Below are 19,497 nucleotides of genomic sequence, written 5' to 3'. Positions count from 1 at the left end.
GACGTTGTGACCCCTGGTGGAGCCAACCGGGGAGGTGCCTCTAATTTTGGCCTTTCTTTCCAAGTTTGAGCGTTCAGGTCTGTGTTTGTCTGCTAGTTAGACTGATTTAACTTCTAGAGTCCCAGGAGTTCTGCGCGAGCTGCAGCCTAGGGGCCTGGAATGCCAGGAACACTTGAAGGATCTGTGTTGGTAGGCCTGGAGTTTGGCTAAGGTGGGGATGATTTGGATTCAGAGATGCAGATATATTGCCTTTTTGGTATCCAATTTGAAAAGTAGCAACCATTTTGCTATCCCAAAGAACGTCCATGGAGGCTTTCAACAAATAATATGCTTGCCTGTTTCAGGGAATTATCTATATCCCTTAAGTGGATTTTTGATCTTGTGTTTCTGAGGTGCTTTGCTTTTTATTCTTCCCACTTTCTTCCTTTTCTTGTGAATGATATTTGTTTAAAAAAAAAATAAAAACTCTGGACTGACAAATTTAGTAGAAGTTATTTGCACAAAAAACAATTCATGAATTGGGCAGCTCTCAGAACCAAAAGAGGTTCAGAGAGCTCTGCCCAGCAGTATGAGCTACTAGCTTTTGTAGGAAGCAAAGTAGAGAAATCACCTGATTAGTTAACATCTAGGTGTCTGCCTTGTTTCACAATGATATGATGAGGCATTTGCCTTATTGGGGTATGGTCTGATCAGTTGGTTGTCTGTTATTGGCTGAAGGTTGGCTGTGATTGGCTGAAACCCAGCTATTTGCTATAAAAATATAGTAAGTTGGTCGGGCGTGGTGGCTCACGCCTGTAATCCCAGCACTTTGGGAGGCGGAGGCAGGCGGATCACAAAGTCAGGAGATCGAGACCATCCTGGCTAACACGGTGAAACCCTGTCTCTACTAAAAATGCAAAAAATTAGCCAGGCATGGTGGCAGGTGCCTGTAGTCCCAGCTACTCTGGAGGCTGAAGCAGGAGAATGGTGTGGACCCAGGAGGCAGAGCTTGCAGTGAGCCAAGATTGCGCCACTGCACTCCAGCCTGGGCAACAGAGCAAGACTCTGTCTCAAAAAAAAAAAAAAAAAAAAAAAAATATATATATAGAGAGAGAGTAAGTCAGACTTCAGTTCGTTTACATACTAAGTCACGTTGTATTTTGTTATATAAGAACTCAAGTACCAAGACAGCCTCAGGCTAATAGGCTTTTGCTTATTTAACAGATTTTTCATTCTTCTTATGTCCCAATATCAAATACTGCCTTTCCCATAATAATTTTTCTCAGTAAGTAGTATGATTAAATGATTAGAAAAAGGGGTTCTTGAGATATCTGTTTTAGGGTTATTGCTAAAAGTTCTACTGAATATTTCTAAAACAATTTAAATTAGACAACTGATGAATGGATTTTCTTTGTAAACTGGAATACTCTGTGGAGAAGGAATCTGGTTCTTTTTTTTTTTTTTTTTTTTTTTTTTGAGACGGAGTCTCGCGCTGTGTCACCCAGGCTGGAGTGCAGTGGCGCGATCTTGGCTCACTGCAAGCTCCGCCTCCCAGGTTCAGGCCATTCTCCTGCCTCAGCCTCCGAGTAGCTGGGACTACAGGCGCCCGCCACCACGCCCGGCTAGTTTTTTGTATTTTTAGTAGAGACGGGGTTTCACCATGTTAGCCAGGATGGTCTTGATCTCCTGACCTCGTGATCCGCCCGCCTCGGCCTCCCAAAGTGCTGGGATTACAGGCTTGAGCCACCGCGCCCGGCCGGAATCTGGTTCTTTAATAGGGACCAAGCAGGAAGGAATGCTCTTAACAGTTACTGATATTTACCATGAGTGTTTATGGCATCTGTGTGTCTGTATGTCTACCTAAGTATTGGATGAGAAGTTTCAGCATTCCTGCAAAGTATTTATTCCCCTTACTGTGGTCATTTAAATATTTTCAGGTAAATTCCTTAAAATCCTTATGTCTTCATTCTTGCCATACCAGAGATTACCTTCCTTCTTTAGTGAGTCTCCCTAATTCACAATTTTTCTCCATCACAAAATGTCTGTAAGTCTGTGTACCAGCCAAGGTTCAATCAGAGAAGTGGAATCACTATGTTTCTTTATGTTCACAGGGCAAGCAATTAAGAAGGGAAGATGAACATAAAGTAGGGAAGAGCAAGAATGAATTGTAACCTAAGACACGAGTTGGTCATTCTTTCACTGTCTCCAACTTTAAAGATACGAGTATCCTTGCTAGAGGAGCTGACACTCTTTGCCACAGGACTAGACACACACATGGCTCAGGAATCAAAAAAGCTGAAGATGACTCAGGGGAAGGCTTCTGCCCCATCCCAACAAGGAGAACCAGCTGATTGGTGACAAAGTGCATGAGCTGCAGTAGCACCTAGTGTCCCTGCACCACCGTTTCAACTATAAAACTGAAGGGATGCTTCAGTTCTGCCCTTCAGGACTTACACAACCATGTCTTTTCCGGGCTATTCTAACCAGAAACAAAAGGAAAGGAAATTCTGGGAAACATAGTTTAGCTTAGCAAAGTTGAGATATTACAAAATTACCACTGTCCACTCTGTGTCGAGTTGACATAAATACAGCCCTCCTTAAAATATACTTTCAAAATAAAGCCCACACCCTACATATAAGCTATCTCTGGAGAAATTTGAAGTCTCTTGTGCACTGAGGATAACCACAACAACAAACTGTAAACCTAGCCCAATTTCTGACTAGATTGATACCACCAAACCACCGCTATGCACTCAAGAGCACTAAAGTCCTAGCAGAAGGAAAGACACACTCATCTCCAAGCATAAAAAAAAAATTTTTTACTTCATACTATGAAGAGGGAATTGGAAAAATAAGCAAAAAAATATATAACATGTCCAACTTTTAACAGAAAGAAGAAAAGACACATACGGAAAGGCAAGAAAAAAACACAGTTCAAAGAGATAAAACAATCATTAGAACCAGACTCATAAGACATAGACATTAGAACTGTCAGATAATTTTAAATAACTATGATTAATGTGATGAAGGCCCTAAGGGGAAAGTTAAACAAAATGCAAGCTCAGATGGGTGATTTTAGCAAATAGATGGAAATTATAAGGAAAAATAAAATGGAAACTATAAAAATAATATAAGGCCGGGCACGGTGGCTCACGCCTGTAATCCTAGCACTTTGGGAGGCTGAGACAGGCAGATCACTAGGTCAGGAGATCAAGACCATCCTGGTTAACACGGTGAAACCCCGTCTTTACTAAAAATACAAAAAAATTAGCCAGCCGTGTTGGTGGGCGCCTGTAGTCCCAGCTACTTGGGAGGCTGAGGCAGGAGAATGGCATGAACCCGAGAGGTGGAGCTTGCAGTGAGCCAAGATTGCACCACTGCACTCCAGCCTGGGCTACAGAGCAAGACTCCATCTCAAAAAAAAAAAAAAAAAAAAGAATTATATAGAGTTGAAGAATGCCTTCCATAGGCCCATTAGGAGACTCAACACAGTTGAGGAAAACATCAAACTTGAAGGTAGGTAAATAGAAATTCCTGAAACACACACACACAAAAAAGAGTCACAGAAACAGAACACAGCATCCAAGACTGATGGGAAAATATCAATATCAAATCAAGAAATAATGGCTGAGAATTTCCAAAATCTGTGAGACACCAAACCAATCCAAGGATCTCAGAGAACACACTGAGCAGGATAAATTCTTTAAAAAGAAACTAAGCTTATTGTATTCAAACTAAGCTTATTGTATTGATACCTGGTAGTTATGACTTACCAAATACACTGCCCAACATCTCCAGATGATCTATTATTTCTGAAAGTTTCCTTTATTACATTTCTTACTTCAGAGAGAGGAACTTTGGTCAACTTTCCTCATCACTATACTAAAAATCCTGCCCAAGGAGGAGCTTATTCACCGTATAGCCTTGGCTTCATGCTATGGTCAATGTTGCAGTATTCTCAGAAAGAAAGGACTGGTTCCATTTTACCTCCATCTTTTGTTTCCTGTCAGAAAACCTACCATACCACCAAGTACGCCTTCTCTACACTGCCTCTGATGTTTAAGTAATTTTAGAATTCTGTTGAGACTCTCCCTTTTTAGGTATGATGAATCTCATCCTAAATTGCATGCCAAAGACTTTGAGAACTAAACTATGGGCCCAGTTCTCATGTCCCAGACTGGCCTTTCATTACCCACACAATGAATGGGTTAAATTGCTTGGCAGGTGACAGTCCAATGATCACAACCAAGGAGGATTTCCCAGGGGGATTTTATTACTTGCAATAAGTAAGGAGGACACTGGGAATAATTCCCCAAAGCATTGCCTCCCTGAGCAACGGTGCAAACATGGCTTTTATTAGTCTGGTTAGCTGAGTCACTGTATGTACAGGTGGAGTCAAGGCAGTGCAGTCCCAGTTGTCGGTCATGCTTCTACATATGTCACATGTATAGAAAATGGTTAAGCTCCTCCTTGGGCAGGATTTTTAGTATAGTGATGAGGAAAGTTGGCCAAAGTTCATCTCCAACTCAGGCATCTCTGGGTCCAACTGGTCTTTGTTTTTCCTGGGCTGAGCTTCTTCCTGGAACTTTTTAAAACAAAAATTCAAGATATAACAGTTACAAGTGGGTAACTTTTTCACCATGCATACCCAAAAACCCAAGGACCCTGGGTTACACTTTAGGTGGCACTCATGTGGGACCTGTCGGAAGAGTACTACAAAGGCTTTGAAAACTGAACTGACATTGGAACCACAACCCTCAGAAGGCTGGTCAAAACTTATGACTTGAACCCAAATGGGTTAATTACCTTCCAAAACATAAATATCAAGATCCTCCACCAAACTTAACCAAGACCCAGAGCATCCTAATGACATTCAAAATGTCCAGGATACAATCGAAATTAATTGGCATGTGAAGAACCAGGAAAATCCCAACTCACGTTGGATAAAAAAGTAACAGATGCAGAATGTAAGTTGCCACACATGTTGAAATTATCAAGACTATAAAGCAGCTATTCAAATGGAAAGTTAAAAAGTCTCAGAGAAGTAATAGAAAATATAAAGAATAGCCCCATGGAAATTTTAGAACAGGAAAATAACAAAAACCATCATCACATCATATCCAGGGTACATGCTGTCAATATTGCTTATCACTGTTGATGTTAAGCAATCACCTTGATCACCCAGCTGAGGTAGTATTTGACGGGTTTCTCGCCTGTAAAGTTATTCTTCCCCCTTTCCCCTTATTTTACTGTTTAGCAGGAAGTCACTATGTGCAGCCCATGCCTAAAAAGGGAGTAGCTGGTGGGCATGGTGGCTCACACCTGTAATCCCAGCACTTTGGGAGGCTGAGATGGGTGGATCACCTGAGGTCAGGAGTTCGAGACCAGCCTGGCCAATGTGGTGAAACCCCGTCTCTACAAAAAACACAAAAATTAGCCAGGCATGGTGGCACACACCTGTAATCCCAGCTACTCAGGAGGCTGAGGCAGGAAAACTGCTTGAACCTGGGAGGCAGAGATTGCAGTGATCCTGCCATTGCACTCCAGCCTGGGTGACAAGAGCAAAACTGCATCTCAAATGAAAAAAAAAAAAAAGTGAGTAGTTATATTTCACCTCCTTGCGGTGGAGTATCTACATTCTTCTGTATGAGAAATTTGTCAGTTATCTCCTATTTATTATTTATATTATGAACTCATTGATTCTTGTTTTATACTTTGGGTTATAATCCAATACTATGTTGTTTATTTTACTGCTGAGATTATTCCTGTGTAAGCCACTGGGAGCTTTTTCAGTTGACACCTGTGTCCCTTTGACGAACTCCTGTCATTTTGTGGGGAAGAGGGAGTAGCACTTTCTTTCTTTTCTACCGCTACAAAATTCTCCAGTATTATCTTATATTTCTCTTCCCTAACCCTAACGTCAATAATTCGCATTTCTCTAATGATAAATGATGTTAAACATCTTTTCATATGCTTTCTTATTATCTATATATCTTCTTTGATGATTACCAATGATGGGAAGGGTAGGGGGGGAAAGTGGAGATGGTTAATGGGTACAAAAAATAGAAAGAATGAATAAGAATTAGTAGTTGATAGCACAACAGGGTGATTATAGTCAAAAATAATTGCACATTATAAAATAGCTAGTATAATTGGATTGTTTATAACAGAGGCTAAAGGCTTGAGGTGATAGATACCCCATTTAACCTGATGTGATTATTACACATTGCATACCTGTATCAAAATACCTTGTATACCCCATAAATATATAACCTACTATGTGCCTATTAAAATTAAAAAGTTTTTAAAAAAGAAATAATGCTGAGACAACTGAATATCCACATGCAAAAGATAAAGTTTGACATTTATCTTACACCATACACAAAAACTAACTCAAAACCAACCAGAGACCTAAATGTAAAAGCTGAAACTATAAAACTCTTATGGAAACATAGGCATAAATCTTTATGGCTGTGAATTAGGCAATCGTTTCTTAGGTAGTACACAAAAATCATAAGCAACAAAAGAAAAAATGGATGTTAGACTTCATCAAAATTTAAAACTTTTGTGCATCACTATCAAGAAAGTGAAAGACAATCATAGAATGGGAGAAAATATTTGGAAATCATACATACGATAAGTATCTAATACCCATAATATATAAAGAGCTCTTACAATGCAACAACAAAAATATCAAAAACAAGCCCTATTTATAAATGGGGAAAGGATTTGAATAGACATTTCTCCAAAGAAGATATACAAATAACCACTAAGCACATGGAAAATGTTCAATGTCATTAGCCATTAGGCAAGTGCAAATCAAAACTACAATGAGATACCACTTCACACCCACTAGGATGGCTAGAATTTAATAGATAAATAAAAAGTGTACCCACATTGCTGATAGGAATGTAAAAATAGTGCAGCTGCTGTGGAAAACAGTTTGTCAGTTCCTCAAAAGTTGAAACGTGGAGTTTCCTTATGACCCAAACATTCTATTCCTGGGTATTTATCCAAGAGAACTGAAAACATGTGTTCACACAACACTAAAACTGAGTCCAGGTGTGGTGGTTCAGGACTGTTGTCCAAGCACTTTGGGAGGCTGAGGCAGGCAGATCACCTGAGGTCAGGAGTTTGAGACCAGCCTGGCCAACATGGCAAAACCCTGTCTCTGCAAAAAATACAAAAATCAGCTGGGTGTGGTGGTGCACGCCTGTAGTCCCAGCTACTCAAGAGGCTGAAGCAGGAGAATCTCTTGAACCCAGGAAGTGGAGGTTGCAATGAGCCAAGATCACACCACTGCACTCCAGTCTGGGTGACAGAGTGAGACTCCATCCAAAAAAAAAAAAGTGGTACACATATGTTCACAGCAGCGGTGGTCATAAGAGCCAAAAAATGGAAACAACCCGAATGTCCAGAAACTGAAGAGTGTATAAACAAAATGTGGCCTCTCCTTAAACAAAATGTGGTATATCCTAACAATGGAATAACATTCAACCATATAAAGGAATGTAATACCGAAACATGCCACAACATGAATGAACCTCAAGTTATGCTCAGTGAAAGAAGTCAGACATGAAAGACCACATATTGCATGATTCCATTTGTATGAAAGAGTAGGAAAACCAATAGAGACAAAACCATATGATGGTTGCATATTTCGGGTGACAATAAGAGGTTGAGAGTAACAGGGGGTAGGGTTTTTTTAAGATGATGAAAATGTTATTAAATTGGTAGTGTTGATGGATATACAACTGTGAATATACTGAAGGTTATTTAATTGTATACTTTTTTTTTTCCTCCGGTAGAGGGTCATAACTGCAAGTTGTTCAGGTTCTTGGCATTTTGAACAAGGAACTGGACAAAATGCCTAGCAAAGCAAAGAAAGAATGAAGCAGGGATTTATTGAAAACCAAAGTACACTCCACAGTGTGGGAGCAACCCGAGCAGTGGCTCAAGGGCCCGGATACAGGATCTTCTTGGCTCTAAATACCCACTAGAAGTTTCCCATTGGCCAGTTCATGCTTTGCAGAAAGCAACCAATCAGAGGCTAGGGTGAAATTACAAGGTTGCAAAGGAAGACTTATCTGCAAACAGCCTGATTTGTTGGGGACAGGCAATTTCCCATCTGCTGTGATTCCTTCCACCAGAAAAGGTTGTGGAGGGGGGTTGCAAAGGGAGTAGCCTCTGGTCCTTTTGTTACTTAGGCATAGAAAGTTAAGGTTTTCATTTTGGTTTTGTCCTAGGAAGTTGGTGTGAAATAGCCTTAGGTTCCTTGCCTCCAGACCCTATTCTCCTGCCTCACTTTAAGTGGATAAATTATATGCTGTATGAATTATATCTCAATAAAGCTGTTTTAAAAGGAGTGGTATAAGGAAGAATTCCAAATGATGCCATTTGTGTTTTTCGTTGGTCACTTTGGCTGGGCTCTGGCTACAGTGGATGAGGGATTCTTCTGAAGAACTTGTGTAGCAGGAAGAAAAAAAATTTTTCCTAGTTATTGCCAAAGCGTCTCTTGGGAACCCCTAACTTACTTGGGGATAACTTGGGATTCAGAAAGAGGAAAAAAAAAAAAAAAGAGATAACTGCTTTTGTTGAGAATTTCAGGGCAAGAGAAAACTAGAAAAGGGGGCAGCATTCTGTTTAAAAAAAAAAGAAGAAGAAGAAGAAAAAGAAAAAAAAAAAGGATAGAACAGTGTCCAACAGAAACGACTTAAGAGACTAGAGAAGGCTGATATTCAGATTGCAATTATCTGCCGAATCACACTGTGATGTCAGCCTCCCTTGCTGTTACTCCCAAATGAGCAGTAGAACTCTACTGCCTTTTCTGTGTGGCATTGAGGGTTATGAACTTCAAAAGTAGGAACCTGGTCCAGCATATGAGTTGCTGCTGTGCTGGAGACAATTCTAACAGCTGCAACAAGAACTGCAGAAATGAAGAATGAGAATTGAGCAGAAATCAGAGCTATCAGTGATCAAGGGGGCCTAACCCCCTGAATTCACGGTAATCTTCCTTAAGGATATGGCTGGGCATTTGAATAAATCTCTAGATATTAAAGGACACTGACTTATATATGCTTGAAGCCCAGAGTTTCTGGCTTATGACATATGCTGCAGGTCTGAAGGGCATTCATTTACAAAACTTTGATGATAAGGGGAGCAGAGAATGTGGAAAAACAGAAAAGAGGTAAATGAAGCCACCGAGACAGGAAGGGGCATTATCTTCAGCAACAGGAATGTTAACAGGAAGCAACATCAAATATTGATGAGGAATACTCATCAATATTTATTAAGCAGGGCAGAGGAGAGACACAGTTCAGGGAGGCTTCTGCTGGCTGACTCTTGAACCAAGCCCATAAAAATTGTGATGCTGACACCAGAAAATTCCAGTGAAAAGGCACAGTCAGGAAATGCTTTAGACTACATGGCCCACGGGGCCCTTAGAGATCCTTCAACAGCCTCTAATTTGTCACAGACATGAATCCCCACTCACTGGATGTTGGGAAGAAGATTCAATCATAGGGTTTCCTTCAGGCAAGCTGGGTGTCTTTATAACTCTGCAAAGTAGAGAATCGAGAAGAAGCTGAGATTTTTCCTAAGTGGAGAGAGACCTAAATGGAAGTTCAGGAGGGACAACGGATGGTTCCTTGTTCACTGGAAGGAACCATCAAGTTGATGGGGATGGACATTGGGATAGATTTTGAGAGCAAGAGAGAACAAAGAAAAAGGTTGGGAGTGGCGGTCAGAACACATGTGCCTAGAACCTGGTTACCTACTTTGTAACATGCAGAAGTTGTACTTCCCAGAAAGGTGAGGGACCTACCCCGGGAGGAGATCATCAGGACACAGACATCAGTGACAGGAAGAGAGGGTGTCCTTCTCACCTGCCTCTTGAAACTGCTCTTTGGTTTCCACCACTGGGAGGCTATCGGTTGCTTCCTTGTGTCTTCTGGTGCTCTCTGAAGTTGGGAAGTATTTAGAAGAGGAAGGTTTGTGCTTCCAGGTCCTCCACCATCTCCCCAAACCCAGAAGCACAAGTTCCAGAAAAGTAAACAAGAGACAGAACCCACTGACTCCAAACATAGTCTTCAGGAAAATGGTCTTCTCAGAGGGGCGGGACAGATGGCAGGTTATACTACCAAGGCAAGGCTCTCGGCGACATGCAAAGGAGCTAGGCATCTGGAACCCATACAAGTGGTACTGCAACCCCAGGGCTGTCCCCTCCAGGACAAGCCGAGCCCCGAGCTGAGCCACATAAGCCCAGAGCAGCCTGAGGCTTCCAGCCCCTGGGACATCTGTGTTGCCCTCCCCTCCCTGGATCAGGGTCTCCTCCTCCTTCCCCTTTCCTGATAATTCCCAGTGCCAGATCACGTGATACAGAGTGAAACCCATGTAGAGGGCGCTGGGTACAGCCACCAAGATGACCTGGAAGACCCAGAAACGCAGCGGGGAGAGGGGGTGGAAGGCATCAAAGCAGGCGGCCTTGCAGCCTGGTTGCTGAGTGTGACACACGAATTCACTCTGCTCATCGCCATAGACTCCAGGCCCACTGGCAGCCAGCAGCACAAGGCGGAATCCCAGGAGCACGGGAAGCAGGAGGCGCCCCACGGGGGTAGAGTGCCGGCTCTCCTCCGCCAGCAGCCGCCACAGGAACCTGCCACACATCCTGTTTTGGAGCAGAGGACAAGGGATCAGTGTTGCTCACTGTCCTGCAGGGGGAGCGCCAGTCTACCTTGTCACTTCTAATCCAAGGATCACTGAAGGCAAGATTTTTTATTCCTCTCCAAGTATCTGACTGATTAAACACCAAGACTCTGATCGCACCTCTTTACTACTTAATGAAATCATCTATGAAATAATAATAGTGAGTGTGTGTGGTGTGGCTGTCTCTTCTGCCCTCCCCTTCTGTACTGCTGGAGTGGAGAGGAATTCTCAGGTTGGAGAGATCAGGATACATCTTCATCTCTCTCTTTCCCTCCTTTCCTCCCTCTCTCCCTTTCCCAAAGGCTAAAGACTGGGATGTTTCGTTAATTTTCCTTTGAAAGCTATTGCTTCCCTAGCTGATGGCTGCCAGGCCTGGTGCTACTAACAGCATCATCTTAAGCAAATCAGTGCTGATGCTGAGAGGGAATGTGCATTCTCTTGCTGTCTTCTTTTCTCTGTCTCCATGCCCTTGGATTATCACAGGTGTGTCTGGATGTCCTCTCCTCCCATCACAGTGGTAAAGTTGAGAGGTAGTTAGGTTATGGGGCTAGATGTGATGGATGAAATGAACAGAGCAAGCATCGAGGCTCGCTTTAGTCTGAGGCTCTTAGGCCTTACAAGCTGAGGAAGAAGAGAACATTTGGAAGGTAACCCAGCAGAATTTACCAGAATTCCATACTATAGGATTTGGGGCCAGAGACAGAACTGACAAGATAGAAATTCAGATTTTGACCCCCACTTGCCATTGTTCTTTGGGCATATATCTCCCTCATGGTGACAGGTGACCATGATCAAGAATAGGTTTCAGAAATCCCTCTGTTCCCCAGCCAAAATACCACAAGGCTACAAGCCCAAGTTCACCGTCTCCATATTTGTCCTAATCAGCTGCCTTCCTCAATGCCCAGCGGCTATTTCAAACCGTCCCCATTTAGCCTAAATTCTCACTCATCTGCTTACCCTCACACCCAGAAGACCATGTGGTATGGTCTGAATGATGATCAAGATTCATATGTTAGAACCTAGTACAGTAGTCCCCCCTCTTATCTGCGGTTTCACTTTCTACAGTTTCAGTTACCTACAGTCAACCGAGGTCCAAAAATATTAAATGGAAAATTCCAGAAATACAAAATTAACGTTTTAAATTGTGTGCTGTTCTGAGTAGCATGATGAAATCTCACACCATCCCACCCAGGATTCACAAATCATCCCTTTGTCCAGGGTATCCACGCTGTAGACACTCCTTGCCAGTTTGTGACTTAATTGCCATTTTGGTTATCAGATCGACTATCAGTATTTGTGTTCAAGTAACCGTTATTTTACTTAAGAATAGCCCCAAAGAGCAAGAATAGTGATGCCAGCATATTGTTACAATTTTTTTTTTTTTTTTTTTGAGACAGAGTCTTACTCTGTCACCAGGCTGGAGTGCAGTGGCGCAATCTTGGCTCACTGCAATCTCTGCCTCCCCGGTTCAAGCGATTCTGCTGCCTCAGCCTCCCGAGTAGCTAAGACTATAAGCGCACACCACCACGCTGGACTAATTTTTTGTATTTTAGTAGAAACAGGATTTCACCATGTTGGCCAGGATGGTCTCGATCTCCTGACCTTGTGATCCACCTGCCTCAGCCTCCCAAAGTGCTGGGATTACAGGTGTGAACCACCACGCCTGGCCACAATTGTTCTATTTCATTAGTAGTTATTGTTGTTAATCTCTTACTGTGCTAATTTATAATTAAACTTTATCATAGAGATGTACATATGGGGAAAAAAAAACCATAGTATATATGGGGTTTGGTACTATCCACAATTTTGGGCATCCACTGGACGTCTTGGAACATATCTCCCACAGATGAGGTGGCAGTGCTGTACTCAGTGTGATAGTATTAAGAGGTGGAGCCTTTACCAGATGTCTTAGTCCATTTTGTGTTGCCACAAAGGAGTACCTGAGGCTGGGTGATTTATAAAGAGGTTTATTTGGCTCACAGTTCTGCAAGCTGCACATTTGCTTAGCTTCTGTGGAGGGCTTCCATACTGTGTCAAAACATGGCAGGGAAGGTCAAAGGGGAAGAGGGACCAAACCCGAGGGACATCCTGGCTTTACAACAACCCACTCTTGAGGGAACTAATCCATTCCCTCCAGAACGAATCCAGTTTCACAGGAGCAATAACCCACTCACTGCCACAAGAATGGCGCCAAGTCATTCATGAGGAATCTGCCCCCAGGACCCAAACACCCCCCCCCCAGACCCCGCCTCCCAACACCATCAAACTATAGGGATTAAATTTCAACATGAGATTTGGTGGGAACAAACAAACCATATCAAACCATAGGAAGAGGTGATTAAGCCTTGAAGGAAGAACCTTCATGAATGGGATTAGTGCTTTTATAAAAGATGCTCCAGGGAGCCCCTCCACCCCTTCCCACTGTGTGAGGATACACAGGAGGTGCTATCTAAGAGGAGCAAACCCTTGCCAGACACTGAATCTGCTGGTGCCTGGATCATGGACTTCTCGGCCTCCAGAACTCTGAGAAATAAATATCTCTTGTTTATGAATTACCCACTCTATAAAGTATTTTGTTATAGCCGCCCAAACAGACTAAGACACCATGAAAACCTCTTACTCCAAAGAGAAAATAGAGACACTGATGTGAAACCCCACAGATACTGCTTTCTCTTGTCTTAATATTTACTTCCTTGTCTAACATCGCAAGAAAGAAGTGGACCTACAGTTACCCAACTCTACCATCCCTTCCAAATTTGTGTCCTTGGGTCTCACCTTTCCTGCTTCTTCAAGGATTTGTTCCCCAAATTATCTTCCCTGTAATTCGGACTTGCCCTGTGGTCTCAGTCAGAAGGATGGGTTGAGATGCATCCCAGGGACAATTCTAAGGGTCTCAATTGACCAGAGAAATATGTCATCATCCACCAACTGCAAGACACTATATTTTGAGCCATTAAGAGTCACAGTTTGAGTTCATCTAGGTTGGTCACGCATCCTCCCTCAATCGGCCCCATCTGTGAGGATACCTGCAGCCCTGCCCTGCCTTGTAAGTCTAGGGGGTCCCTGGATTTAGCGAAAGCATCCCCAGGGCTCTGAGGGTTTCTGTCCTTCCTCTCTTGAGAGTTATCAGACTAGATGATCATTAGGTAAATTCTCAAGTCTTGCTGTCAGCCTTGTTTTATTTCGAAGTGCAGGTCCACTACCCTCTAAACACATTTCTAGCTCATTTCCAGCAGACCTGGAATTTAGCACAGGGTGGCTCTGACATATTTCAAGGGTCAGGGATTCAAATCATTTCCAGAGGCCCTATCTAGTGTCTCCTTTCTTTCTGTCTCTCCCGTGCCCACCCCAGGCCCATGAAGAGACACCTAAATCCTCTCAGAGTCTCTCAGAACCAAGCTGAAGTCTCCAGAGCTCACCACAGAGCTTTGGGATTTTGGAAAGGAGAGAGGGGCAAGAGTAGAACAAAAGGTCTTGCCTAGGGCCCCTTGGTTTGGAGCTCTCATATCTAACCCTAAGCACCCTTCCTTGTCATTCACCTGCCTTCACCTGCAGCTGTTATCGCCAAAACAATGCTTATGTCCCATGCTTTCAGGGCCTCCTGGAGGGTTCAGACAAAAGTGTCCTTTCTCTCCCAAAGTCTGCATATCAAAGGGACCTCCCTATATGATAGCCTTCTACCCCCTTACCCCCTGCTTTTCTGGGACCGTGTAGTCTCTCCCATCTGGTCCAGGTGTCCCCAGCTCACCTTTCTCTTTTTCTAAGATCTACATCCTCCTCTCACCAACAAGTCTGCAGCTTTGCCCCACAGTGGACAGGGCCCCCAGGTCAAACTTCAGGGCCTAGAGAGCTGAGGCTGAGAAGGAGGGGGAGATGTACCAAAGCCCTCAGCTCAGCATTGTTGGAAAAGCTCGGCTGAAGGGACACCCCTGTTTCTAAGAGTAGAGAAACAGCTTGCAAATAAAGTTGTCTGGGAGGTAGTAGAATCAGAGCTCTGTCAGGATTTTAGTCAGCGAAGCAACACCTGTGAGCTCAAGAGTTGGGAGAGGAAGGAAGGGCCAGAGTTTGGAGAAATTTTCTAATATCCAACAGAGTTTTGAAATTCCATCATGATTTTGGTATGAATTTTTCTTATCATCTCTTGGAAGAAAATGTCCAGGATTCTGTTGGTGGCAGAATCCATGTTGAAGAGTCAAGGTGTGAGGGAGGGAATGCCCACCCCATCTGGCCTGGAAACCCTTCTAGATGCTTTTATCCAGTGTGGCCACAGAGCAGCAACACTGGCATCACCAGGCGTGCAGAATCTCAGGCCATATGCCAGGCCTCCTAAGTCATATCTGAATTTTGATAATATCCCCAGGTATGATCGTGTGCACGTCAGAGTTGGAGATGCCTCTCGAGAACCCAGAGCAGCTCCCCCCACCACCACCACCACCAGGCGCTGAGCCAGCCCAGTGGCTCTCTGTCCCTGCACTCACCCAGCGGCTTTCAGCAGAAGCATTCACAACAGGGGAGAGAGGCGGAGAGAGGAGTCCTCAGGCTGGAGCCTGCGGGGTCCCACTCTTCCCTGGCCCAGCCTCCTGCCACCACCCACTTCTTTTTCCTCCCCTTTTCATTCCTGGCAGCCTTCATGAAGGGGAAAAGAATTGCAGCTGGAGCAGCAGCGGGCCTGCTGTTAAAGAATGAGTTCTGCAGAATAACCCTCTGTTGTTGAGGGTGAGGGGTATTTTCCAAATGAACTGAAACAGGGATTTTCAGATCATCTGAAGGGGGAGAAATGACTTCAGTGTGTTTCCAGCATTGGGGCATGCAGGCAATGACAGATAGAATAAAACGCCCCTGCTCTCCTGCCCAAAGTACCCAAAGCACGAGTTTACCCACAGAAGGATGTGTGTGTGCATGTATGTGTAAGTGTGTGTGTGTGTGTGTGTGTATTTGTATGTCTTTGTGTATTTGTGTGTGTTTGCTTCATTTCCTCAGGCAGCCTGCATCCCAGAATTTGCGGTTATCTCAGGATGTCCTCTCCTCTTGGCTGTCAGAATAGCACAGGCTCCCCGCCACAGCATGATGAGAATCTGCTCCACATCCCTTCAGGAATCCAGAGAACCCAGACCCCTCTCCATCAGGCCCAGAAAGAACCGTGACGCCTGTCCCCATGGCCATTCCTAGCCCCATTGCTAGAGCCAGGATTCTCTCAAGAGATACCGCCAAGAATGGGAAGCAGCAAAGTGAGGAGAGTAACTCATAGGGCTGAGGGAGTGTGCAGGGAGGGACTGGTCTCCTGTGTTCAAGGTGACAACCATCAGGGTCAATGCTGGACTCTTCACAGAGATGCCAGAGGTAACCTCATGTATTAGTCCGTTTTCACGCTGCTAATGAAGACATACCTGAGACTGGGCAACTTACTAAAGAAAGACGTTCAGTGAGGCCGGGCGCTGTGGCTCACGCCTGTAATCCCAGCACTTTGGGAGGCCAAGGCGGGCGGATCACAAGGTCAGGAGATCGAGACCATCCTGGCTAACACGGTGAAACCCTGTCTCTACTAAAAATACAAAAAATTAGCCGGGCGCGGTGGCGGGCGCCTGTAGTCCCAGCTACTTGGAGGCTGAGGCAGGAGAATGGCGTGAACCCGGGAGGCGGAGCTTGCAGTGAGCCGAGATTGCACCACTGCACTCCAGCCTCCGATCGCGCCACTCCACTCCAGCCTGGGTGACAAAGCGAGACTCCGTCTCAAAAAAAAAAAAAAAAAGAAGAAGACCTACAGTTCCTCATGGCTGAGGAAGCCTCACAATCATGGGGAAGGCAAGGAGGAGCAGCAAGTCATGTCTCACGTGGATGGCAGCAGGCAAAGGGAGAGCTTGTGCTCTTATGAAACCATCAGATCTCATGAGACTTACTCACTATCACGAGAACAGCACAGGAAAGACCTGCCCCCATGATTCAATTACTTCCCACCAGGTCCCTCCCACAACATGTGGGAATTCATGATGAGATTTGGGTGGGGACACAGCCAAACCATGTCACCTTGGTTCCAGATACTGCGCCTCGCTAAGGCATAAGGCTCAGTCACAACAGTCCTCTCCATTCATGAGAACAACCACTTCCTGGGTGCAAAACATCCTCATAACCCAGGACAGAAGCAGACATCCACCACCCAAAATCCTATTCCCAGATGGCCTTCCTTTCCTCAGACCCTCTCAGGACTCTGGTACCTTCTTGTCCAAAATATCTGCTGCCAGCCATTGGCTCTGCAGGACTGTGGTCCCTGCAGCAACTGAGATGTCCTAATTCTCTGGTGCTCTCCAGGGATTCAAAGAGGGAGTCTTGAGAACATTCTCCAGCCAGTGAAGCTTCTTGACTGAAGGGGGGCTAGCCTAAGTGCCTCTGGGAAACCTTGCAACCTTCCTATGATTCTCATGATTCCCAGAATGGAGCAGCCTGCACAGCATCCTAAGAGAAACTAAGGTCCAAAGAGAAAACTTCTTGGCACCTCTCTCTAAAGCAAAGGAAAAAATCAGCACAAAATAGCATATATCAAAAAAGCATCTTACTAAAATTACGTTGAGAGCTTATACAAATTATAAGATAATTCTAAGTGCACTGATATGTAAACTTAGCAAAGACATAAAAAGACCATTCATAGGAAAGGTCATGCAAAGCCTGTAAATGTTTAGTCCAGGTAGGAATCAAAGAAATAGTAAAATAGCAATGAAATACTAATTTTATCCACTTGTCACAGACTAGTTTGGTGTAAGGTGATCATATCACGCTGTTTGTTTTGTTTTGTTTTGTTTTGGTTTTGAAACGGAAACTCACTCTGTCGCCCAAGCTGGAGTGCAGTGGCGCAATCTCAGCTCACTGTGACCTCCACCTCCCAGGTTCAGGCAATTCTCCTGTCTCAGCCTCCTGAGTAGCTGGGACTATAGGCACATGCCACCATGCCTGGATAATTCTTGTATTTTTAGTAAAGACGGGGTTTCACCATGTTGGACAGGCTGGTCTCAAACTCTTGGCCTCAAGTAACCTACTCGCCTCAGCTTCCCAAAGTGCTGGGATTACAGGCTGAGCCACCGCACCCGGCTGTATCACACTGTATAACCTGGGCATGCAGGCCAATTCCAACATCTTCCGTTCATCTGCTGGTGGTCTTAAGATTCAAAGAGCAGCACCTTCAGCCCTTGCTCTTGGGGAGAACGCATAGCACACCTCTCTCCAAAAATACCTTCTCTTGGCTGGTCAGAGTGCAGTGGTGTTTTCAACCAATTTATCACAACCAGTTACAAATTTCTTTGTTCCTTCTCTACTCCCACTGCTTCACTCGACGAGCCTAAAAAAAGAAAATAAATTTTAAAAACAAACAAACAAACAAAGATGTCTTCTCTCCAAAGTTAATTCTCTCTCCCTGTAATTTCCAACAACTCTGCCATTTTATACAACTTTGATGTGAGTGTAGGTTTTAAGAGTAGCTTAACCATTATTTATTTATTTATTTGCTTTTCCTTTGAAATGTTGCATCTCAGACTAGCAAATCACTTTGGAATGTGATATAGGTTATATTTCCTAAACATTACATCTCAAAATCCCAATCAAAATGTCCAGTTTAACATCCTGTTTGACTAACATTATTCAATGCTTAATAAATGATAGATTTTTTTTTTTTTTGAGACAGGGTCTCACTTTGTTACCCAGCTGGAGAGCAGTGGTATGAACACGGCTCACTGCAGCTTCGATTTCCAGGCTCAAGTGATCCTCCCACCTCAGTCCCCCAAATAACTGAGACTACGGGGATGCACCATCATGCCCAGCTAAGTTTTGTAGTTTTCATAGAGACAAGGTTTCTCCACATTACTCAGGCTTGTCTAGAACTCCTGGCTTCAAGCGATCTACCCACCTTGACCTCCCAAAGTGCTGGGATTACAAGTGTGAGCCACCATGCCCAGCCTTGAGTTAATTTCTGTGTATGTTGTGAGGTAATCTCATTCTTTTGCATATGCATATCCAGTTGTCCCAGTACAATCTGTTGAAATGACTGTTCTTTCCCAACTGAATTATCTTGACACTCTTATCAAAAATCAATTGGCCAGGCCGGGCGCGGTGGCTCAAGCCTGTAATCCCAGCACTTTGGGAGGCCGAGACGGGCGGATCACGAGTTCAGGAGATCGAGACCATCCTGGCTAACACGGTGAAACCCCGTCTCTACTTTAAAAATACAAAAAACTAGCCGGGCGAGGTGGCGGGCGCCTGTAGTCTCAGCTACTCGGGAGGCTGAGGCAGGAGAATGGCGTGAACCTGGGAGGCGGAGCTTGCAGTGAGCTGAGATCCGGCCACTGCACTCCAGCCCGGGCGACAGAGCGAGACTCTGCCTCAAAAAAAAAAAAAAAATCAATTGGCCATAAATTTAAGAATTTGCTTCTCAGCTTTCAATTCTATTCCACTGATTGAATTTATATTTATGTATATTGCTTTTCTTTTTCAATATTTTTAATTTAGTTTGGGTCTTTTGTAATTCTGTTTGAATTTTAGGATCCGTTTGTCAATTTCTTCAAAAAAGGAAGCTGAAATTTTTATAAGGATTGCAATGAATCTTTTATCAATTTGAGAGCACCACCATGTTAACAACATTAAATCTTCTAACCCATAAGCATGGAATATCTATTATTTAGATTTTCTTTAATTTCTTTCAGCAATGTCCTGAAGTTTTCTGTGTAGAAGCCTGGCACTTCTTTGATTACATTTATTTCTTTTTTTTTTTTTTTTTTGAGATGGAGTCTCGCTCTGTCGCCCAGGCTGGAGTGCAGTGGCGCGATCTCAGCT

General features: G+C 43.9%; 1 protein-coding gene across 1 annotated transcript; it reads right to left on the bottom strand.

The window, feature by feature from the left end:
* Positions 1-4,232: 4,232 nt before the first annotated feature.
* Positions 4,233-10,644, bottom strand: LOC112621479 (gap junction gamma-3 protein). Its single transcript, XM_025380938.1, has 2 exons — positions 9,864-10,644; positions 4,233-4,564 (listed from the first exon to the last, which is right to left on the bottom strand). The coding sequence occupies exons 1-2, from the start codon at positions 10,642-10,644 to the stop codon at positions 4,506-4,508; spliced, it is 840 nt and encodes a 279-aa protein (XP_025236723.1). The 3' UTR covers positions 4,233-4,505.
* Between the last annotated feature and the right edge of the window lie 8,853 nt (positions 10,645-19,497).

Source organism: Theropithecus gelada, chromosome 3 (genome assembly GCF_003255815.1).
Source record: "Theropithecus gelada isolate Dixy chromosome 3, Tgel_1.0, whole genome shotgun sequence".
Classification (NCBI taxonomy): Eukaryota; Metazoa; Chordata; class Mammalia; order Primates; family Cercopithecidae; genus Theropithecus; species Theropithecus gelada.
This window is presented reverse-complemented; position numbering and strand designations above follow the sequence as displayed.